The sequence below is a fragment of the Vulpes vulpes genome, chromosome 9, assembly GCF_048418805.1.
Source record: "Vulpes vulpes isolate BD-2025 chromosome 9, VulVul3, whole genome shotgun sequence".
Taxonomy (NCBI): Eukaryota; Metazoa; Chordata; class Mammalia; order Carnivora; family Canidae; genus Vulpes; species Vulpes vulpes.
The window spans coordinates 31,184,677-31,208,395 of NC_132788.1; the positions used below are offsets into that span (position 1 = coordinate 31,184,677).

Consider the following 23,719-nt stretch of genomic DNA (forward strand, 5'->3'; position numbering starts at 1 on the left):
GACAAACTCATAATTTAGGAATTGATTAAAAATTTTTAAATAAAAAAATGGGTGATAATTTAACAGACAGTGGTTAAATATTTTCTACTAAGCCAAATCCATTTCTGCTTACTTTTACAATCACTAATATTTATACAAGAATAATATTTTTAAGGCTTTTCTCAAGGTAAAGAACATATGTAATGTATTACTCTGTAAGAATGAGCAAAAAATAATTTTAGAAAATTAAATCCACTTAAAAACAAAGTCTATTACACTAGCTATAAAACTGAAAAGCATGCTAAAATATATTTGTAATAATAATTATACATAATGTTGTAAGTGCTTTTTTCTTTTTTAAACCTACCTCTTCCAGGCTAAAAAGAACTCCTCCAATTGGTGCACCAAAAGCTACAGAAACCCCTGCAGCTGAGGCAGCTGATAGCACCTAAAAAGAGGATTTGTTTTATTTCATATATTCTTAAAAATTTAAATATACCAAATAAAAATTCTTCATGTTCTTTGAATTTTTGAAATGTCTCTTCTGAATTTAACTCCCCTCTATCCCTCCTCCCCAAGCAGAGGCAAATATTTACTTCCTCTACAAAGATATTTTTCTCTTCTGCTTTAATTGAAAGGTCATTCACATATTCAATATTCAGTCAAAAAATATTTGTGCAAGATACACTAATGTAAATAGGATGCAAAGAAGAAAAGGCAATGAATACAGACAATTCTCAAGATGTTTGAGAAGACCAGTAGAGAGAGTAGTTACTGGAGTTTGCGGGGGGGGGGGGGGGGGGGGGAGTAGTTTATTCTTAAACAGGATATAATTTCTTCAGATTTTAAAGCTAATTGTTTCATCATTATCAATTAATGTTTTCTAGGTAAGCTCTATCCCCAACGTGGGATTTGAACTCATGACCCTGAGGATCAAGAGTTCTATACTGACTGAGCCAGCCAGGCACCCCTAATAATGACTATTTTCTAAATCCTAGTAAAATATCTACAGGACTAAAAACCTTTTGAATTTTCTTATTTTCACTACTCTAAGTCCTCTAAAATATAGCTACTGCCAATATGGAAAGCCTTAATCTAAAGCACAAACGATGGCTACCTCTTTCCAAACTGGAACCCTACAGTAAAGTTAAAGAAGACAAAAATATCCACAAACAGCTCCTATATATCCTCTCTCCAACTCCCCAATCTGTCACTGGGACATTGCCCACTTCTCACCAGCATAAAGCCAACTATACATATAAATTTATTGGACCTTAATTCTGTAATAACTTTTCTAAAAGTCTTTATTCCTTTCACTACTTCGTTCCAGTACATATCTGAGGGTACCAAATACATTTTCTCAAATGGCCAAGTTTTACACTTAAGGAAAAGAAACTGGAAATAATCAAAATTAAATTATATATAGTTAAGAACATGATCTCCACTGTCAGGCTGCTGCTTGACAAATTAAAGATAAGCAAATATTTATTTTAATTAAATTGTACTTGGCTAGGGGCACCTGGGTGGCACAGTCGGTTAAATATATGACTCTTGGTTTCGCCTCAAGTCTGATATCAGAGTTGTGAGATGGAGCCCTGAGTTGGGCTCTCCACTCTCAGCTTGGAGTCGGCCTGGGTTTCTCTCTCTCTCTACCTCTCCCCCTGCTTGCTCTCTCTCTCTCTCTCTCAAATAAATAAATAAAATATTTTTTAAGGAATGAATAAATTGTACCTGGTTTTAAGAATGCATACTCTGCTTATTTGGGAGATGACAGCAAATTTAACAATTTTGGTTTTTACCACTAACAGGACTGTAGACAACACAATTAACTGAGTTCTCTGATTCTACATTTAAAATAATTTTACAATCAAGCTAACACCCTAGTACCCAAAACTCATACACATTTTAATGTTTTATAAATATAAAAGAATCATTTAATTTAAAAATGTCAATGAAGTGAACATAGGAAGAAACCTGAAACACAAGGCCTTACTGTTTTTAACTAACAATTAAACTCTAGCCATTTATATACTAAGGTGAACAAAGTTAATGTCAAAGATATCACTAATCATCATAGTATATACTCAAAATTTAAGTGGATTCTATGACAGTTTCTAATAAATTCCATCTTGCAGTTAAAATGAATAAAAAAATAAATAAAAATCTAACCCCTAAAATGCCAAAGTAGCAAGTAAAAGAACTGCACTGAAGAGACAAATGCTATAGTTTCATTTTACCCACTAATCTGCAATGCTACAACAGTACAGTTTTAGGTTAGGTTTTGTTTTGTTTTTAACATACACATATCCACAGTCCCAGTAGAAATAGTAGTAGCAGTAAGGAGTACAGACTTTGGAGTCAGAGAAAAATAAATTTCAATCCATATTCTGACACTCTGCTATGTAATCTTGGACAGGTTAGCAGCTCTACGCTCTATTTCCTATCTATAAATGGGGATAATAGTGCCATGTTAATAGGATTATTGTGCATCTAAATTTTAAAATGCAAGTAAAAACCTTGTCACAGAACCAGATAAGACAGTAAGTAATCAATAATATTAGCTATTTTTGTTGGACCATAGTGCTAGAGTCACAATTATCATTTGGAGGTGGAACTATGATGTTCTGAGGTGTTCCACTTTTAGACTACTGCCAATGCATGAATGATGCTTTAGTAGTAACACTAAAATGAACGAGGAATCATTTCATTTGAAGAATTAAATAGTTTGATAAAAGTATTCTACTTTTTTGTTATATTATTAAAAACAACAGGATGAAAGTTCCCGTGGTAGGGCCAGAGACCTCTGAGTTCTCCATATTTAATGATATAAAAATATAATACCTTAAAAACGCAAAGTGGTTTTGACCTAAGACTAGATTGGAAGGGACTGGGCCGCAAAGTAAATACAAAAGGTCTCAGGAGCCTATTTTTCTTCTACAAAATATCTACAGCAATTTAGAAACATTAGGGAATTCTCTTAAATTTAAAGGCTGCCTATAAGATCTCAGCTGGCTTAAAAAAAATAAAAAAGTAAAGGAAATAAATGCTCCCAAAGAGCTGAATGAAGAGGAATTCCTATATTCCCTTTAATGTTTATCTCTGATTTAAACCTCAGGAGGTCCTAAGGCCCTCAGAATATCTTCATGGTGCGAAGTAGCTCTCTGTAGATGGCACACCTCTTTCAGGGGCATTAGACACTTCCTCCAGAGGAAAAACATAGCTGTTAAGACTTCCCAACCCTGGAAAAATACTGATGCTGAGAAATCAGGGGAAAAATAATGTTGCATTTGAGAAAAACTTCAGATGAATAAAGGTGTAAGGCAAAGCAAAAACAAATGAAAAGAGCTTTGTGAAATTCAACTGAAACCAATGGACACCAAGTAGTCTATCAAAACTTCTCTAAAATATAGGGGTGACTGAGCAGTACTGGGGATGTAGTCTAGAAAGACATTAAAGATACTCGAAAAGGATTCCTGCTTACATTTGAATCTGAATACAAAATTTATCCAAAAGTGAAGAGTTAAAACATGATCTTTACACTAGAAAGTTCTCACAGACATAAGTCTATGTAATAGATATTTATCTGTCAAATAAACTACAGAAGACACTTACCTCCCTTTTTTTAGCTTCATTTGTGCTATACTTTGGAAAGAGGTAGGAAAAAATATTTCCACAGCAACAGGCAACATGTACCAGAGGACCTTCTTTTCCTAAACTCAAACCTGATGCTACAGCCAGTACTAATGTGATGGTTTTAATCATTAAAGTCCATTTTCCCAAGTAACCTCTGATGATGAATCCACTTAAAATAGTTTTAATCTACAAAGGAAAGATTAAGACAGCTTAATTTCCTTCAGGAAACAGGAACACTTAATTAATTTAAGTTGCACTCTTGTTTTACTCACAAAACCACCTTGCAAATTTTTTTGGTGGACCATGGAACTTACAATTTTTCAAAAGCTTTAACTATTTTTCTAATTCTCTTCTCAAGCAAGGATTGAAGGCAACCCTATCTTATAAATAAAACTAGACTATAAGGCCATGCTAAAAGGAATACAGGCCTTAATACAAGGGTTGTAATTACATAACCAGGAAAAGGTATATTTGAATATTTCTGTTGTAGAAATACAGTTAGATATATTCCAGACATTCTGTGTCAGAAATTAGGATACTTTGTCTTCTCAGACAGCTATTATTATGTGTAATATTTTCCTATATATTAAGTATAAGTGACAACAGCTAAAATGCTGCATATTACCCCTTATTAAAGACATTCTTAATTAACAGAACTTTTAAAATCATTAAAATTAACTTTCAAAAGGAAATGCACTACAAAAAGCTGATAACCTACCTAAAACAGAAAAATTAAAAGGGGAAAGAAATGAATTCCCATCACACCATTCAATCCTAAGTATATTCTTTAAATTACTGTTGATAAAAAATAAAACCCAAAAGTTTGAACTATTGACTCACTATGGTCATATGTCTATTTCAAGCATAAAGTGGTTATAATTATTATCTGCCAAATTCAAGAATTATTAACTTATAATTAAAAGATAGTCATAAAAAAGAGTAAATATATTCAAATCAGGTTAATAGCAGCAAAACATCAACTAATCCATTGAAGAATTTTAGGCCACATAACACTTTTCCAGCTTTATAACCAAGTCTTTTTTTTTTTTTTTTTTTTTTAATAACCAAGTCTTCTGATATTTGTTTAGCCGTGTGCTAAATTAGTGGTGGAAAAAAAAAAAATCAACCTCCACCGTTAATAATGAAATGACCATGGGGAAGAATTTGTTGTGATGTCTACAATCAGCTTACGTTTTTTAAATTTTCTTTTTCAGATTACAATTTCCCCAGAGAAACAACTACTTTTCCCCCTAAAGGCAAAAAGATAAACATCATAACAATTACTAAATGTTCAATGATACTAAATATTGCACAGCTTACCTCTGGAATTCCAGAGCCACAGGCATATGGAGCAAATACTTTTACCAAGGAAACAGCAAGAAAGGCAAAACCCAAGGCCCAGAAGATGTACATTATGTAATTCATGATGTACGAGCCAGGACCCTAAAAGGCAAATTGTTTAAGAGTGTAGGAATTTAATGTACAGTGCAACCCGAATGTAAGTGCTTGCCACGTAAGCAGCTTGGGTGAAACTCATAAGAGTTTCTTGGCTTACTTCCACAATAGTAAAAGCTTTATATGAACAAAATACTTGAGTAGAATCAAGAAACATATTCATATATACACGGAGGCTTAATCTGTTTCCTGATACCTAAAGCCTTGTTGCCAAAAATCTGCTATACTTTAACCTCTGCCTACCCACAAACCACAGTTTGAAAACAGCTGAAGGCAAGATTGCATTTGCACTTAGATCTCATTCTGCTGCAATTCTCCTGAAGATCAAGGGAGAAACAGCATACTGCCCATGCAAATATTCTTTTTAGCTCAAAATTTCAGCTATAACAAAATTTTAAAAACATATCCTTATATGATCATGTAACTATATATATTATATAACATTCTAATTTCTACAATGTTCATTACTGAACATCAAGAGCAATAACATAATCACTTAGATACTATAATGCCACAAAGAAAATCTGTGGATTTCTTCAAGATAGCTCCAGGTACGAGGCTTATTTTAAATTTACTGATTTACTGATTTACTAAATTTACTGATAATTTATACTTCCTGACAATTGTGATATGTTAAGCAGCTTTAATAATTTGACTTCATATTAATTTTCCATGATTATACAGATCCTACTGCACTTCTTTTCTACAATAAGAAATATATTTAATGTCATAATTGAATAGACCTGAACATGACTACATTGTTAACTAACATAAGAGATTCTTGTAACTTTACATTTTACTTGCTGCCATGTATTCTTCTTTTCCACTCTAACCGATTACATTTTTTCACATTTTTTTCTCTTAATGCAGTTGCAATCATCTAGTAGTACATGATTCTGTAATTAAATGGAGACTCATCTCCCTATATTGATTATTAATTCATCTTCAGACCCAGCAAGACTTACTTCTGCTTGACCTATGATTAATTCTGCCCATGTTTTCCACTGTGGACATTTATCCCTCTCTTCAAATGTTGTTTCATTAGATCCCCAACAACACTGTTCATGGTTGTACCACAATGCACTGAGGCAAATGCCCTCCTTTAGGTCAGTCATCCAATCAGCAGCAATGTCTATTAATCCAGCCAATGCCCCTGTAAAAACATGTTGAAGGTAGTGTTAAAAAAAAAAAAATTAAGTCCACTTTTGGAGTGTTGAGACTATCAAGTTAAAAGGGTCAAAGAAAGCGGGGGGACTCCCTATACATAAAGGGACACATAGGGAATATCACATAAATTTAAGATTTTTAAGACTTAGGTATAAATAAGTTTATATTACTTTTTTAAAAGTATAAAAAGCAACTCTTTAAAATGGCTATTCTTTGTTTGAAATTACAACTGGTTACATCATTTAAATTAATTGTGATTTGTAATAAAGGTGGTTAAAAGATACTAAAATATCTTTAAAAGCAGATATCTGGCAGGAGGTTCAGGAATCAGGTTATTAAAGTTAAAACTTTAATACATTTGCAAACGATGTCAGTCAAATTACTTAACACCTCTCTGTGCTTCAGGCACCTCATCTGTAAAATGGTGATAACAGTAGCACTTATACCATAGGACTGCCATGCAGTTTATACTCATCAAGATTTTAAGGCAGTGCATGATATATAGGAAACAATAAATATTAGTTACTTATTATGACAATATTAAAAGATACTTTATTGTTTAACTGGCCCAAATCATGTATTTTACAGATAAGATAATGAACTGAGAAAGATCAACCAAACCAGATTGACACTTAAAGTAACAGAACCAAGACTAGACATTGAAGCTACCTGCCTCCTAGTCTTATATTTAAGATTTCTTGAAAGAAATAAAACAAATGCTTTTAAAAACCCAACAGGACCTGAAAATAAATTGTAGGGTGAAGGAGAGAACTATTTATTTTTCTGTTAACCAAAAAAGGATTACATTAAGATTTTTCTTTACCTGATGCCAATCCTGTTAGTGTTACTACTAGCCATCCTGACCATGCATCATATAAACTTTTTGTCATTTCCCATGCTGATTCTTTCTTTTTGCTGTTGATCTGAAATTAGAAATGTTTATACCTCATTTTTCAAACTATGAACAGAAGCCACAATTTAGAATCTAACAATTTTTTTTTCAGTTACTATACACAAGACAGTAATGTATAAGCTAAATAATGGGAAAGGTGAGTTTGGGGCAGAATCACTATGTTAGACAATTGTTATACATGTAAAACAGATGATAAACATTTACCCAGAGATCTGCATTTTTAACAAAAACCTCAGGATTTGAGAGCAAGGGGTTCACAAACCACCTAGAGTCTGGCCTATGTTGTTTTAAATTGAATCAAATGTAGCTGATACACATCTTTTATATTAACAGAAATACGATATTATTGCTTGAAATGTCTGTCATTCCCTGGCCATTTTCTGGTCCTAGCAATTAAGTGGATTATGATATTCTTCATTTTTTAAACATTTTTTAAAGACTTATTTATTCATGAGAGACACATAGAGAGACAGAGGCAGAGGGAGAAACAGGCTCCATGCAGGAAGCTTGATGTGGGTCTCGATACCAGGACTCCAGGATCACGCCCTGAGCTGAAAGGCAGGCGCTTAACCACTGAGCCACTCAGGCATCCCGAATGATATTCTTTAAAAGGTAAGGCCAGTTAATAATAGTACTATGCCCATAAATACAATATAGAAAAGTCATGTGAATAAAAGGCCTGCCAAAACTTGTAGGCCTATAAATATGCAGGTATGGAGAGTTCTAATTCCACTTGGAACATCTAGAGGCTCTCTTCTATCACTGTGTAGGGCAGAAGTGTCCTCTACTGAATACAGTGGAGGGAGTGAAATTAGCAGGATAGGAATACATTTGATTTCCAGATCTCACTCGACTAAGACACAAGAAAGCAACTCTTCCCTCCGTTAGTAAGAATGCAGTTTTAAACTTATCCCTAACTAGCCCAAACCTCTTCCATTCTATTAGGATTGTTGCTTTAAAAAGCCATATTCTCAGTCTAAGACTTCAATGCTCAAACCGTCCCACAGTATGGTTACAGCTGGAATTCAAACATCTGGTCTATTTTAAGCCACAAGATCTCACTAAAAAGACTCCGTTAGGTTCTGAGTTGAATAACGCAATTTTATATCTTCTATACTATAAACAACCAATCTCAGATACTAAGTATTCTTTAAAGACTGAAGGTAGGTTCATTTCTTTAAAAAATAATCATTAAACCCCATGCTGCTTCTTAATGAGAATAACTGTAATGTTTCATATAATATGAGGTAAAAATTTGGAAATCATCTAAATATTCATCAACACAGTACTGGTTAAGTAAACTGAAGTGTATCATTTGTAATGAAAAATTCTGCACTCACTAAAAGAATGAGATAGATACGTGTTATACAGGGAAAAGAAGCAAAGTGGACAGAAGTGTGTACAGTATGCTACAATTTATCTAAGAAAAAATAAGTATATAATATACATACTTGTATTTTTTAAACATAAAGAAATTAAACCATACAGTTTTAAAAGTAAATCATTATTTTAAGAGGAGGGAGGCAAAACAGGTTAGAAGAGATGGGGACTTTAAAACAAAGTAATTTGTATGTGTGACCTTAGTGGGATAAACACTAAGAACAAAAACGATTATAGAAAAAAGAAAACACTACAACTTTTCAACAAGCACATCACTAATGATAGTATTGGTAATATTTTGAAACTGCTGTGTGTTGTAAAGTAAGTCATATATGTGATGTTGAGATTTTTGGTATGGCTGAAGGATGGTACAGATTTAAGACCCAAGAGATAAATAAAAGTCTTTCATTACTGAATTTAAATTAGAAGGTTCCTATAGACTTAAGAGGCTAGAAAACAATGGCCAACCCAGACATAAGTACCTCTAGCGCCCACATCACCTATAAACCTTCTCCCTTCAAAGGAACCACGGTTCCTCAGTGGCTGACTCCAGGTATGGTGCAGGAAATGTGTAAGATGAGCTAGGATCATCTTGTTTTCCTAGAATACACCAATCTACTACAGATGTGTCAATGGACACAAGCACCAACCCAAATAAGTCCCTGCTAGTCAAAAATGGAATAACATAGACATCAACAAGGATAATAATAGGGATGATTAAAACACATCAAATATATTGAAATCTATGAGTACATGAAGATGAAGAAACAGAAGCCAAACAAGCAAACCAAATTCTCACAGGCCAACTCTGAGGATTCTAGGGAACAATTTAATTTTAAGTTATCCCTTTTCTGTACAATCTAAACTTCAGGGAATCCAGATACTTGGTACGAAGAAGGTTCTCTTTGTAGAAATTTTCATGCTAATAAATAAAAAAGGAATGACAATTGGATTACTGACATTTTGCAAAATACTGAAATAGTAATTTTTGAAATGATATAATGTAGATTTACTTTAAATTCAGAGGTAGAAGGGCTAACAAGTATAAGAAAAAGTTTAGGGGGAAAAGAATAGGTATATGCACTGATATATAAAAGTTTTTCTTTTAAAAACAATAATAAGATACACCTGCACCCCAATGTTCATAGCAGCAATATCCACGTTAGCCAAACTGTGGAAGGAGCTACAATGTCCTTCACATTAGCAGATGAATGGATAAAGAATATGTGGTGTACACACACACACACACACACACACACACACACAATGGACTATTACTCAGCCATCAGAAAGGATGAATACCTACCACATTTATATTGACATGGATGAATTGGAGGGTATTATGCTGAGTGATATAAGTCAATCGGAGAAAGACAATTGTCATATGGTTTTACTCATACGTAGAATATAAGAAATAGTGAATGGGGCCATAAGGGAAGGAGGGAAACTGAGTGGGGAAAACTTATGAGAGGAAGACAAACCATGAGAGACCCCTAAATCTGGGAAACAACAAAGGGCTGCAGAAGGGGAGGTGGGTAGGAGGATGGGGTAACTGGGTGACATGCATTAAGGAGCGCACTCATGATGAAATGAGCACTGGGTGTTATATGTTGGTAAATTGAGTTTAAATGTAAAAATTAAAAAAATAAAAAGCACAAAAAATAAATAAAAATAACATCCACGTACAGTTTCCCAGGTTTAAAAAATTTTTTATGTTTATGTAAGCATAGATCAAAGTATGGAAAAATGGTATTTGGCCTATCTAGAAAGAGATGATTGACAAGAATAGCTAGGACAGTGACCACTTCATATTATTTTAAATGTTATATTATTTTAAATATTTTCAAGGACTAGGGACTATCTTTAAAACCAAAAGGCAAAAAATAAAAAAATGAAAAAATAATAAAACCAAAAGGCAAAAAAATATACTGTGGTTTCTCTTAGTTTTAATTCTCTTTAAAATTTTATGAACACGATGTCGTATGGATACTTCATACTACCTTCACTTTGAAACACATTTAAACTCCAATCTGAGTAATTAATGACTTTGTAAATGTATATACTTCTAACTACAACTGATTTACTTAATAATCATACAAGATGCAAGAGTGTGCCTACACTAGGCATAATGGGATTAAAACACTGGTTCTTATAGTGTGGCCACATACACCTTGAGGATCTTGGAGACCTTCTTAAGGGGACCTTCAAGGTCAAAACTATTTTTATCAGAATATTAAAATGTGATGTGCCTTTTACACTGTGTTGACATTTTCACTGGTAACACAAAAGGAAATGCAAAACGGCTGCTCCTCAGCACATATGGCAGTAGCATCCAAATGTACTGGCAGTCATTACATTCTTCACTGTCACATATCCCAGTAAAAAAAAAAAAAAAAAAAAAAGTAAGTAAATACCAGTTTCAATTAAGAATGTCTTTAATGAAGTAGTAAAAACTATGCCTCAATCAGAGTCTTCTTTATATTATGTGTGATGATTTAGGTATACATAAAGCCTTCTGATACATACTGAGGTATGAGGTATGCCTTGAGGAGAAGCATGTGATTTACTTGAGTTGCAAAATAAACTTTACACCTACACCCGGAAGATCATTTTTACTTGAAAGAAAGACATCAAACTATGGTTTTTCAGACTTAGGAATCTGACAGGCATCTTCCCAAAGACAAACCAAGTCTGTCATTTCAAGTGAAATAAATGTATATTTGTTTTTAATGACAGAATTTGAGCTTTCAAGTAAAAACAAGAATTTTGGAAAACTTGTATCTATCACTGTTAAAGATGACAGATTCCCAATACTTAAAGACTTTTCTAGAGATCAGGGCTTATTAACAATTGTGATTTTTTTTTTGTAAAGATTTATTTATTGATTGATTCATGATAGACAGAGAGACAGGAGGGGGGAGAAGCAGGATCCATGCCGGGAGCCCAATGTGGGACTCGATCCCGGGACTCCAGGATCGTGCCCTGGGCCAGAGGCAGGCGCTAAACCGCCGAGCCACCCGGGGATCCCTGATTTTTTTTTTTTTTTTTTAATGAAAGTGTCAACACCTGAAAGAACTACATAATAAATCAGTGAGTATTTTCCAAATGATCATTACATGATGTTATAAAATTATTCATTAGAGTTCAAGGTGAACTAACAGATTTTAATGTAACAAAAGGCAAAAAGTTCATTGATATAGTTTCAGATTACACACTGGCAACTAATCTTTAAGAAACTACCACCTGTCACTTTGGTATCAAAGAATATCCACAATGATATAAAAAGGTTATTAAAATATTCCTAGCTTATCCAATTACCTATCTGTATGAGGCTAGATTTTCTTCATATGTTTCAACCCAAATAACATATCACAACAGACTGAATGCAGAAGCAGATATTAGAATCCAGCAGTCTTGGGCAGCCCCGGTGGCGCAGCGGTTTAGCAAGCACCACCTGCAGCCTGGGATGTGATCCTGGAGACCCTGGATTGAGTCCCATGTCGGGCTCCCTGCATGGAGCCTGCTTCTTCCTCTGCCTGTGCCTCTGCCCCTTTCTCTCTCTCTCTGTCTCTATGAATAAATAAAATCTTAAAAAAAAAAAAAAAAGAATCCAGCAATCTTTTATAAAACCAACAATGAGATTTATAAAAATGTAACATGTCACTCTCTCACTAAATATTTTTTATTTTGGAAAATATGTTTATTTTTCATAAAAAGGTTTTGTTTTCATAAAACTGTATCTTGATGTTAATGTGTAATGGGATTTTATTACTTTTAAATAAGTTAACGCATTAAAAATTTCTCAGTTTTTGTATCTAATATGGTAAACTAAGTTCCCTAGGCATTCTCAATAACTATTCAGAGTTTAGAGTTCAAAAGTGTTCTCAGATGATAAAACAAAATAAAATAAATATGTATTTTTTCAAAAACTTTGAAAATCCCCACTGGATTGTATAGTATCTTCCCAAAAAGGTAAATACCAACTGATGAATCTCAGGGGTTATACTTGTCATAAAATAATTTAATTCTATTTTCTTTTTTTTTTTTTCTTTTTTTTTTTTTTTATGATAGTCACAGAGAGAGAGAGAGAGAGGCAGAGACACAGGCGGAGGGAGAAGCAGGCTCCATGCACCGGGAGCCTGACGTGGGATTCGATCCCGGGTCTCCAGGATCGCGCCCTGGGCCAAAGGCAGGCGCCAAACCACTGCGCCACCCAGGGATCCCTCTATTTTCAATTATACATGTATATGTTAATATGAAAGGTTATAACTAATCTGTATGCAGTTATTTTAACTTAAAAGTAAATTTCAGACTTCAAAGTTATAACAAGCCTTTTAGAATTTGGAATTTTAGTTTTCAAAGAGATTCTTTTTCTATTTTTTAAAATTTATTTTTGGACTACTTGTATCAGTACGTCACAACCCACAAGTTGTACTGTTTAGAAGCCATTCTTATTTTATTTTATTTTTTTATTTTTTATTTTTTTTTTAAATATTTTTTTAAATTTTTATTTATTTATGATAGTCACACAGAGAGAGAGAGAGAGGCAGAGACACAGGCCGAGGGAGAAGCAGGCTCCATGCACTGGGAGCCTGACGTGGGATTCGATCCCGGGTCTCCAGGATCGCGCCCTGGGCCAAAGGCAGGCGCCAAACCGCTGCACCACCCAGGGTTCCCGCCATTCTTATTTTAAATGTTTTTTATTTAATGGATAAAATATTGATTTAATTTTAAAATTTTTATTTATTTTAATTTAGCAGGAATTTATTTTTTGTTACAAAGGGAACAAGTTTTTTTTTTTTTTTCCTTTTGAAGATTTTATTTATTTATTCATGAGAGGCACACAGAGAGAGGCAGAGAGATAGGCAGAGGGAGAAGTAGGCTTCATGCAGGGAGCCCAATGTGGGACTCAATCCCGGGACTCTGGGATCACGCCCTGAGCCAAAGGCAGATGTTCAACTGCTGAGCCACCCAGGCATCCCAGAACAATTTATTTCGAAAGAAATTTTAGCCCAACTCCTTAGCCCAAGACATAGCTGAAATATACATTTGCTATAAAAGCCACTAGAAATATTATTGCAATATAAGTAATACTTTTTTTGATTAGTAATTCATTACAACACTTAACATGCCCTTTACAGAACTCAATTTGAGAAATATCAGCATTTAAAACTGAGAAAGGAGCTAAAAGAAAACAGTAAGACCCCACGAAACTATCCCTCCATGTTTCTTCTTTCTCCATAAGAATCATATAACAAGTTTCTTCTTTTGCTGGAGCTCCTATGCTGTTCAAAGCCAAAAATCATGCTGACTTCTACACCTTGATTTTATGCTGTGTTTTCCCAGTCTTTCCTTCTTGTCTTATATTCTTCCTTGATTTTAAGCTACCTCAAGTCCTTTCCAGGGGTATAAGTAAACTTTTTAAAAAATTACACATAAAGGGGATCCTGAGTGGCTCAGCGGTTTAGCGCCTGCCTTTGGCCCAGGGTATGATTCTGGAGTCCCAGGATTGAGTCCTGCATCGGAGTCCCGGGATTGATTGAGTCCTGCGTCAGGCTCCCTGCATGGAGCCTGCTTCTCCCTCTACCTGTGTCTCTGCCATACACCCCCTGCCCCCCCGTGTCTCTCATGAATAAATAAATAAAATCTTTTTAAAAATTACATATATAGAGAAAAAAACATGTATTACTTGTAAAATGTAGAAATTTGCCTCAATGTACTTTAATGTATAGTAAGTATTTTGGCTGCTGGAGGTCAATGGCAAAGATATGTTATTAAGTGATCTAGTTGATCTAGTTATACACTACACTAAAAAATTACTGAAAATACTTACCCGTCTATGCCTCTCTCGGTCTTTACATTTCTCTCGCACCCAATCAATAGTATGGAAATCATCATATGTACCAACACCCGGAATTGGTTCATCCAAAAGATCCAGTAAGTGGGTAGAACTGTTAATGCTGCCTCCATTTGTCATTGTATAGTGAGTTCCTATAAAGCAAAAAACAACAGTAAGTACATTTTATGAGAGACAATGGTGAACTAGGTAACCTTAGAAGTTCACTGGTAATTCATAAAGAAATAGTATCACTTGAAATGTAATAAAATAGGGGAAGAAAAATTATCAAGAAAAATTATCTAAAACTTGGAAATAAGGCAAAAGACCATGGCATGTCCTTTCAAACTCAGACTAGAGTATCAAAAATAAGCCTGCCTCATAGTCATCTTTTGCTCTGAGGAAGAGAGCTTTGATTTATTATTTTCTATTGATTAGGACATAAACTCTATAAAGTTAGGTAATGACTTATAGAAGATTGATAAGTTGAAAATGAATGCTTTCATCTGGCAAAAAACATAATTCAATTTCATCTATAGAAAGGATATACTTAGAGTTGTAGTATTGGGGTTTTTTGTTTTTGCCCTGTAGGAAAATTTCTTTCACTGATATTTCATATCACACATCCTCTTGACATGTGCCCACTCTATACTTTTAAGAGAACTTAAGGTATCAGAAAGGATGCTGAAAGACAATTCACAAAAAAGAATTAAATTTTAAAAGTTCAATCTAACATAAATGGCTCTTAAAAAGTTCAATACAATACAAAAAAGAGAAATGCCAATCAAACCTATGTATCATTTCCCTCTATCAGATGGATAAAGATTAAACAGTTAATTAATGCACTGAATTGGCAAAGTTATGGGGAAGGAAAGCTTACCACAAAATTAGTTTTAAGTATAAACTGGTATAACTCCTTTGGGAAGTCAAAGCTACCAAAATTTAAATACACAGACACTCCCTAACCTAGCAAAGTCCACTTCCATTTTTCTCGCACTTACAACTGCATAAATCCGTAAGTTATACACAGTGTGGTGAAACATCTTACTGTGTGCTCTAGAAGGAAAACAAAAACAAATTAATGTCAAAGTGATCATAATCCAAAAGAAGAATCAGCAAAAGAGCCAGAGAGCAAATACATTAGGCTCTGGAGGCCACACAGTCACAATAACACAACTCTGCCATAGTAACACAAAGAAAATCACAGATAATATATAATGAATAGGTATGGCTATGTTTTAATAATACTTTATTTACAAAACAGTTGAACAGCAGCATTTGGCTCAACCCCTGATCTTTTCCTTTTTAAAGATTTTATTCATTTATTCATGAGAGACATAGAGAGAGAGAGAGAGGCAGAGACTTAGGCAGAGGAAGAAGCAGGCTCCATGCAGGAAGCCCGATGTGGGACTTGATTCTGGGACTCCAGGATCACGCCCTGAGCTGAAGGCAGACACTCAACCACTGAGCCACCTGGCGTCCCTCAAACCCTGATCTAAAGTCTCTAGAGCACGAACCAAACTCAACTGAATATATTTACTAGGAATTTTCTACTTAATGGCACTCTGCTAGATGTATAAGAGATACAAAGGTAGAGCACCTGGGTGGCTCAGTGGTTGAGCGTCTGCCTTTGGCTCAGATCATGATTACAGGGTCCTGGGATCAAGTCCCGTATTGGGCTCCCTGCAGGGAGCCTGCTTCTCCCTTTGCCTATCTGTGTCTCTCATGAATAAATAGTCTTTAAAAAAAAAGAGAGAGAGAGAGAGATGTGCAAAGGTAACAAAAACATCCCTGACTCAATGTAATATTGAATATTGTATTAATAAACAATGTTTATTTACTTCCACCAGATCAAACAGGGTTCTCTCTTCCTTTCCTATTTAATACAGTTGAATATTTGCCTTGGAAAGTATAAAACTTCTAAAAGAAGAGTATATTGATCTCAGCGTTTTGGCAGATGTACTCCAGGAATGAATAATTTATCATTCTTGGCCGAGGGTTTAAAAGGCCAATCCCTGCAATAGCCCATGTTGATTTACATAAAACAACTTTATACTTTTTACACTAGCTCTTTCTTCCTCTCTCTGCCCTGATTTTACTCAGCAATTTCCACTTGGTAAAAGCTGGCTGAAAGGCCAGAAATTTTTTCTTAAGAAAAAAACTACAGAGAAAAAACACAGTGAGTACTTATAATGTCTTGATAAATTTGAGAATCTCTGACTCTGCTTTCCATGTGATAATATTAAAATTGGCAATTTAAAAAATCTTTTTTGCAGGACATATCAAAAGCCTCTATAGCCTTCTGATATGATAACATCACTTCTGGCCAAAAATGCATAAACTGAATCTTAAAAGGAAAAACAAGATAAACACAAATTGAGGGAAATTCTACAAAATAAATGGCTTACATTCTTCAAAAAATGTCAAAGTCATGAAAGACAAATAACTGAGGAACTGTTCTAAAGCTATAGGAGACTCAAAAGATATGACAAATAAATATAATCATGCTCCTGGATTATTAGAATGTGGAACAGGAAAAAAATGGGTTGTGGGTTTTTTTTGGGTTTACATTAAAAGACAGAGTAAAATAACTGAAAAATTTGTAAGCAGTCTGTAGATCAGATAATAATACATATCAACAGTTTTCTGATTTGGGAATGTCAATATCAGTTTTCTGATTTCATATAACGGAATGTCTATTCACAAGGGAATACACACTAAAGTATTTATATATACATGCACATTTATTTTATGTATTATTTATACATACACAAAATAATTTATGTCAGAGAATAGCATATATAACAGTGAAAGAAAGAATAAGAAAAAACAAACGTGGTAAAATGTTAACATTTCAGAAACCTGAGTGAAGTGTATATAGGACTCTTTTCACTATTTTCAACATCTCTAAGCCTGAAATTAAAAGAAAATGTTTTTAAAAGTCTACTATGATATATTTTGAGAACCTCCAACTCCCCCCACCTCTTGTTGGTTTTATTTGGGTAGAGTTAAAGAAACATGGGCTGTTGATCTTAATTATTACTCTTCTATTCAAAAAATAAAAAGCAGGGTGCCTGAGTGGTTCAGTGGTTGAGCGTCTGCCTTTGGCTCGGGTCATGGTCCCAGGGGCTCCCTGGGATCAAGTCCCGCATCAGCTCCCTGCAGTGAGCCTGCTTCTCCCTCTGCCTATGTCTCTGCTTTTCTCTCTCTGCTTCTCATGAATAAATAAAATCTTTTCAAACATAAATAAAAAGCAAAATTTCTATACTGCTTAACATATATCCACACAATATGTCACCAGCCTCATAAGAATTGTCAAGTTGTTTGCACCACAAAGAAGATAAGCAAATGGAGCATGTATTACTCTAACAGACATAAGCCAGGAAATAGAAAAGTAGACACTTGTTTTTATGAGGTAGCAAAAAGTACAGCAACAAAATAAACAATATTTACATTAACTATGGGTCTTATCTTTAATGATTTTCAAATACTCTGCAGAAACTACTTTCACATCTAATTTACAAAACTATGCTGCAATTCAAAATACCTGAAAACCAGAAATAAAGGATTCAAATTTTTTAAACCAGAGGACCCTGTGAACCAATGTTTTGTGCTTTGGGGCTTTCAGGTTGTGTCCCTTAAACTTCTGTGGCTGCTACAGAACATGTTAGCATGAGAATTAGCCAGAGCAGTTTGTGTCTTCAACAGACTGTTTGTAGGTCAGTGTGTCCCTTTATCCCTATTTGCTTCTACATACAGAGCAATAGTGTTTGAAAAGTATTCTCCCCAGTATTACAGGGAGAAATACTAACTGGTGTTTTTGGTTTTAGGGGAGCCCACAGAAACAGAGTCACAGTTTCCCCTCCAAATTATTTCTAAAGGAAATCTGGGGCATTCTTGCAACTCCTATTACCCAACTGGCTTGGACAGTAACCAGGGAAGATTTTGGTATGAAAGTAAAAACTTTTTGCTGAGACAAATGATTAGAGTATTTCTTTGACTCTGACATATATAATCAAATGGAATCCCCAGGAAGAGAAAGGGAGACATTTCAATTTGGCTTTAATTTCTCTCCTTTTACCATGTTCCTTACTCATTGTACAGGGCTATTACCAAAAACTGAAAGATATCATACTGAATGTGAAATCAATTAACATTTTTTTTAATTTAAAATTTGTACTTGCAGAGTGTCACATTTAGTGGTCTGTCCTCTGCTCTGCTTTCTCTCATTTTTTAATAATACAGAAGTGGGAACCCGTCCATTTACAAGAGACATTTGACTCACGGATCTATTTTCTATTTCTCATAGCCTCTGAAGTCACCACACTCTTGGCAGGGATTTTGCACTCAATAGTTCAGAGGCCCCCAGACAGATTACAAATTGTGACAAAAGGTGTGAGTTGTACAGACTGGATTCATCACAAATTTTCCCAGAATTCCAGATAAAGTGTTTCAGCCTTCATCTGGATCATGAAAAATATGGTGGGGGATCCACAGTACCCTCCCCATAGGTTGCAGGTTGTTACCAGAATAAAAAAGTACAAAGAGATGTCCAAATTGCTGGGGCACCTGGGTAGCTCACTTGAGCTCAGATCATAGATCAGGGTCCTAGGATCAGGCCTGGCATCAGGCTCCCTGCTCAGCAGGGAATCTCCAAGTCTCTGTCCTCTTGCTTGTACATGCTCCCATTCTCTCAACAGAATGAATAAAATCTTTAAAAAAAAAAAAAAAAAAAAGATGGGGCGCCTGGGTGGCTCAGTGGTTGAGTCTGCCTTTGGCTCAGGTCGTGATTCTGAGGTCCTAGGGAGCCCCACATTGGGCTCCCTGCAGGGGATCTTGCTTCTCCCTCTGTATGTGTCTCTGCCTCTTTCTGTGTGTCTCTCATGAATAAATAAAATCTTAAAAAATTAAAATTAAAAAAAGATGTCCATATTGGGAAAAAGATATAATAAAGATGCTTGAGTTAAAAAAGAACATACTCCTCAAATTCACAAAAATATCCCCTCAGTGAATGAAAAAACTTTCTGAAAGTGGTTAAACATTTGATAAGAATCAAGCCCCTGAAGTTGTCACAAGGACTTCCAACAGAGGAGGACATGCCTAACACGTGCATCAAGAGTACTGGGGAGTCAATAGTGCAGAGACACCTAAACCCTATAGTTCAGGAGGCAGTTAAGTCCTAATGCCAGAGCAATTTCATATTTAGAAATGTAAATCATTTTTATTTAAAGATAATGAGAAAGTGTCCTTCTCAATCTATCCTGAAAAATAGAAAAGAAAGGAAAGCTTTCAGTGCTTCCATTCTAGGAGGCCTAAATTATCCTGATATCAAAGCCAGACAAAAACACTACAAAACAAGAAAATTACAGACCAATATCTCTGGTAACCATAGATGCAAAAAAAACCCCAACAAAATATTGGGAGACACCAAATTCAAAAATACATTATAAGCATGATTCACCATGATCAAGTAGACTTTATTCCAGGGATGCAAAGATGGATCAATATCCACAAATCAATGTGATGCACCACATTAACAAAATGGAGAAAAATCGTATGATCATCTCAATAGATGCAGAAAAAGCATTTGACAAATTTCAACATTTGTTTATAATAAAAACTCAACAAAGTGGGGACAAGGGGAATATACCCAATATGGGACAAAACCACATCATACTTCATGGTGAAAAGCTAAAAGCTTTCCCACTAAGATCAGGAACAAGACTGTGCTTATCATTTTTATTCAACACATTACTGGAAGATCTAACAACAGCAATCAGACAAGGAAGATATAAAACTGTCATTATTTACAGGTGACATAATACTATATACAGAAAACCCTGAATCTACCAATAAACTATCAGAAGTAATAAATGAATTCAGCAAATCTGCAGGATAAAAAAATCAATACACAGAAATCTGCTTTCTCTTAATTTTTTTCTGATTTTTTATTAGTCTATAGAATGCAACAGATTTCTGATTTAGCTGGCTACTTAAAAAAAAGATTCCAACTTTTACTTTAATATGTGTGACATTTCATATATTTCTTTTATAGTTTGTTCTGCTAAACATGGAAATCTGAGTAGTATGAAGAAGGAGACAGACTTCCTATCCTACTCTAAACTGGGTAGGGAACATTCATTTCTAACAGTATAATAGAAGTGCCTATATACCCCACATTAGGAATAATTTTAAAGATATAATGCATCCTAATAATAACGATGGTTTTTAAATATTCCTAATGTATCATTTTTTATTATTAGTTTCAGAGGTAGAGGTCAGTGACTCATCAGTCTTATATAACACTCAGTGCTCACTACATCACGTGCCCTCCTTAATGTCCATCACCCAGTTACCACATCCCACCCCACCTCCCCTCCAGCAGTTTGTTTCCTATTATTAAGAGTCTCATGGTTTGTCTCCCTCTCTGATTTCATCTTGTTTTATTTTTTCTTCTCTTTCACTATGATCCTCTGTTTTGTTTCTTAAATTTCACATGAGTAAGAGCATATGATCATTGTCTTTCTCTGATTTACTTATTTCACTTTGCATAATATCCTCTAGTTCCATCCACGTCATTGCAATTGGCAAGATTTCATTTTTTGATGGCAGAGTAATATTCCATTATATATATATATATATATATATATATATATATGAACCACATCTTCATCCATTCATCTGTCAATGGACATCCGGGCTCTCCCCACAGTTTGGCTATTGTGGACACTGCTGCTATAAACACTGTGGTGCAGGTGCCCCTTTGGATCACTACACTTGCATCTTTGGGGTAAATACCCAGTAGTGCAATTGCTGGAGCATAGGGTAGCTCTATTTTCAACCTTCTGAGTAATCTCCATACTGTTTTCCAGAGTGGGTGCACCATCTTACATTACCACCAACAGTGCAAGAGGGTTCCACATCCTCAGGAACACCTTATGTATCATCTCTGTGTATAGTTCACTGCAACCTAGCTTTTATAAAGTTTAACTTACATATATTAAAATGAGATAAATACAAATAATTGTGTTAATAAAATTTTTATGAATAGTACAAGTTATCTAGCTTCACCTCTCAACTTCATCTTATGTATGAATGAAGCATATATCTTTTAATACCACAAGCACAAATTAAAGTATATACATTCATGAATATGTATATAAAGTAGATTTCTCTCTTGCCTAAAATAATACTTCAATGGTTGGTTAATTTGAAGATTATAATTTAGCTTTTCTAAAACTGATATCTGGAAGGGAATCTATAAGACAAAGAATGAAAATGACAATGAAATAAAGGTAGTCAGGCAATCCTTCCCTGATCGTGCCTTTGTCCTTAGGAAATGCTCTTCTTATAGTTGCACTTTGTTAACACAAAATGACATGATTTACCTACCCTGGCCTTTCCATTTCTCAAGGCACATACAGCTTGCATTTACTTATCTGTGAAGACAGTAGTAGAGGTGCACCAGAATACCTTCTGAAAATACTAATCAAGGTTCCTTACCCAATACTATTTCCTTGTCCTCTCCACATTTTTCTCCTATTAATTCGGTGAGGCATCAATTGCCACAGGAAAAGAAATACACAACAGAACATAGAAAACAAGAGCCATTAATATGGCTTCCGAGTTTCACAGTTAGGTTTTTTTTTTTTTTTTCATAGTTAGGTTTTTAAAATCCATTAGAAAAGGCAAAATTTTAAAAGCCAGTACCTTGGAGTTATAAGAGATAGGTTTCTAGGTTTCAAAAGGCTTTAAATACAATGGCTTCGACTTTCTGCAATAAGACATGGACTGAAAAAAGACTAGATGAAGAACCAATCCTACATAACTACAGGAAGTTTGCTGGGAAGCAAGGAGGGGAACTGAGTAAACAAGAGTTATGATAATTAAATTGGCAAGTGGCTTCAGCCTTTAACATTCTCCTATAATGAAAAAAATACAGATGAGATCATTCTAGCCACACTTATTTACAAGCCCTTTATTACTAAGCATACTTTCTAAAAACTATCTTATATCATTGAGTACATATGCACATCATTTTCAATATACTTCAGATTACTTTAACTGCTGTGACCTACTGTAATTTAAACTTCCAGGTTAGTTTGCATTATAAACAGTACACACAATAAACATATGTGAGCCTAAACAGTCATCCTCTTTCCCAATTAGTTTTTAAATTTTTAACTTTTTTCTTGTTCTTAACATTTTTCCTCAAACAGGTACCCAGATAGTAAATATCAATAACCAGGTGTATCTCCAAATTTAAAATGACCACATTAACCAGCAGCTGTCCTCAGATTAGGATTTTTCTTTGTATAATACTCCCTTATTGTTTCTACCCACCTAGAAACCCCTTCCCTTTCTTTCTGTGATAGAACCCAATTATTTTAGGAAGCTTCATTGCATGTAGTCTTGTGGAGAACACTGATCAAGGTATCCTCCCCTCCCCAGCTAAGAAAAAGGCACATGATCCAAGCTAGACTGATAAAATCCTCTCCTAGAAATGTAAATCTTGAACACTGTGATACAAAGACACTGGAGTCTGTTAATGTCAATGACTTAACTTCAAAAGGATATAGGATAGTTCCTACTACTTGGACTGTAAGAAAGTATAATCTGAAAGTAGTTCCCAAATTTAAGAAAAAAATGAAAAACTTTTCTGGAGTCTTATCAGATGCCAGCGATTACCCTTCTACTACACAATGGCTGGGAGAATAAAAAAAAAAAGGCTGCCTTCTTTTCAGAGTAACCTAGTAGAGAAATTCCATGATCTTAATGAGCTTGGAGATCAGGCCTAAAGTCATTCTCCAGCTCTGCCATTTATTAGCTATTTAACTATATCCTTCACAACTTACTTACAAACCTCTTAGAGGTACCTGGGTTTTTTTCACCCACTTTTAGAGTACGATGTGTAAACTGAAGATATATCATGTGAAATATCTAATGATAATCTGACAAACAGGAATTCAATAAGCATGACCTAGTGTTTCTGCTCAAATATTCTGGTATTTAAAACTGCACCAGGCTGCATTATTCATATGGCATCACTCTTAACCCAAAGATTCACAAAAAGACACAGAAAGGGGAAAAATACCTTACAAATTTGAATGATGAGCACCTCTACAATTGTATATTAAAAATCCTGTAGTTTTTAAAAAATATCATTTAATTCATTATGCCCAACTGGCATGGACACAAACAGATTTCTAAAATCTATGGTCAATAACCAATCTTTCCATGAAAAGGACATTTTGTAATTAGAAAACACTAACATTATTTCATAGTTCAAGTATTATCAACATTAAAACACCTCAGTAAGCAGGAAAAATTATCTAATCAATGAGCTGTTAACTGGG

At 34.6% G+C, this 23,719-nt stretch overlaps 1 protein-coding gene and 1 pseudogene across 8 annotated transcripts in view; one reads left to right on the plus strand and one right to left on the minus strand.

Moving 5' to 3' along the window:
* CLCN3 (chloride voltage-gated channel 3) overlaps positions 1-23,719 on the minus strand; it is an 87,511-nt gene that overhangs the window by 21,616 nt on the left and 42,176 nt on the right. For 6 of the 8 annotated variants that reach the window (XM_026017557.2, XM_026017555.2, XM_072719681.1 and 3 more), the window contains 6 exons: positions 14,361-14,518; positions 7,058-7,157; positions 6,033-6,220; positions 4,933-5,055; positions 3,592-3,798; positions 347-427 (listed from right to left, as the gene is read on the minus strand). In XM_026017557.2, coding sequence (XP_025873342.1) covers positions 347-427; positions 3,592-3,798; positions 4,933-5,055; positions 6,033-6,220; positions 7,058-7,157; positions 14,361-14,518 — 857 coding nt within the window. Of the gene's footprint in view, positions 1-346; positions 428-3,591; positions 3,799-4,932; positions 5,056-6,032; positions 6,221-7,057; positions 7,158-14,360; positions 14,519-15,364; positions 15,422-23,719 lie in introns of those variants that run through there. The other 2 variants (XM_072719682.1, XM_072719680.1) reach the window with 2 other exon arrangements.
* On the plus strand, positions 18,036-19,635 carry LOC112934159 (large ribosomal subunit protein uL30m pseudogene; annotated as a pseudogene).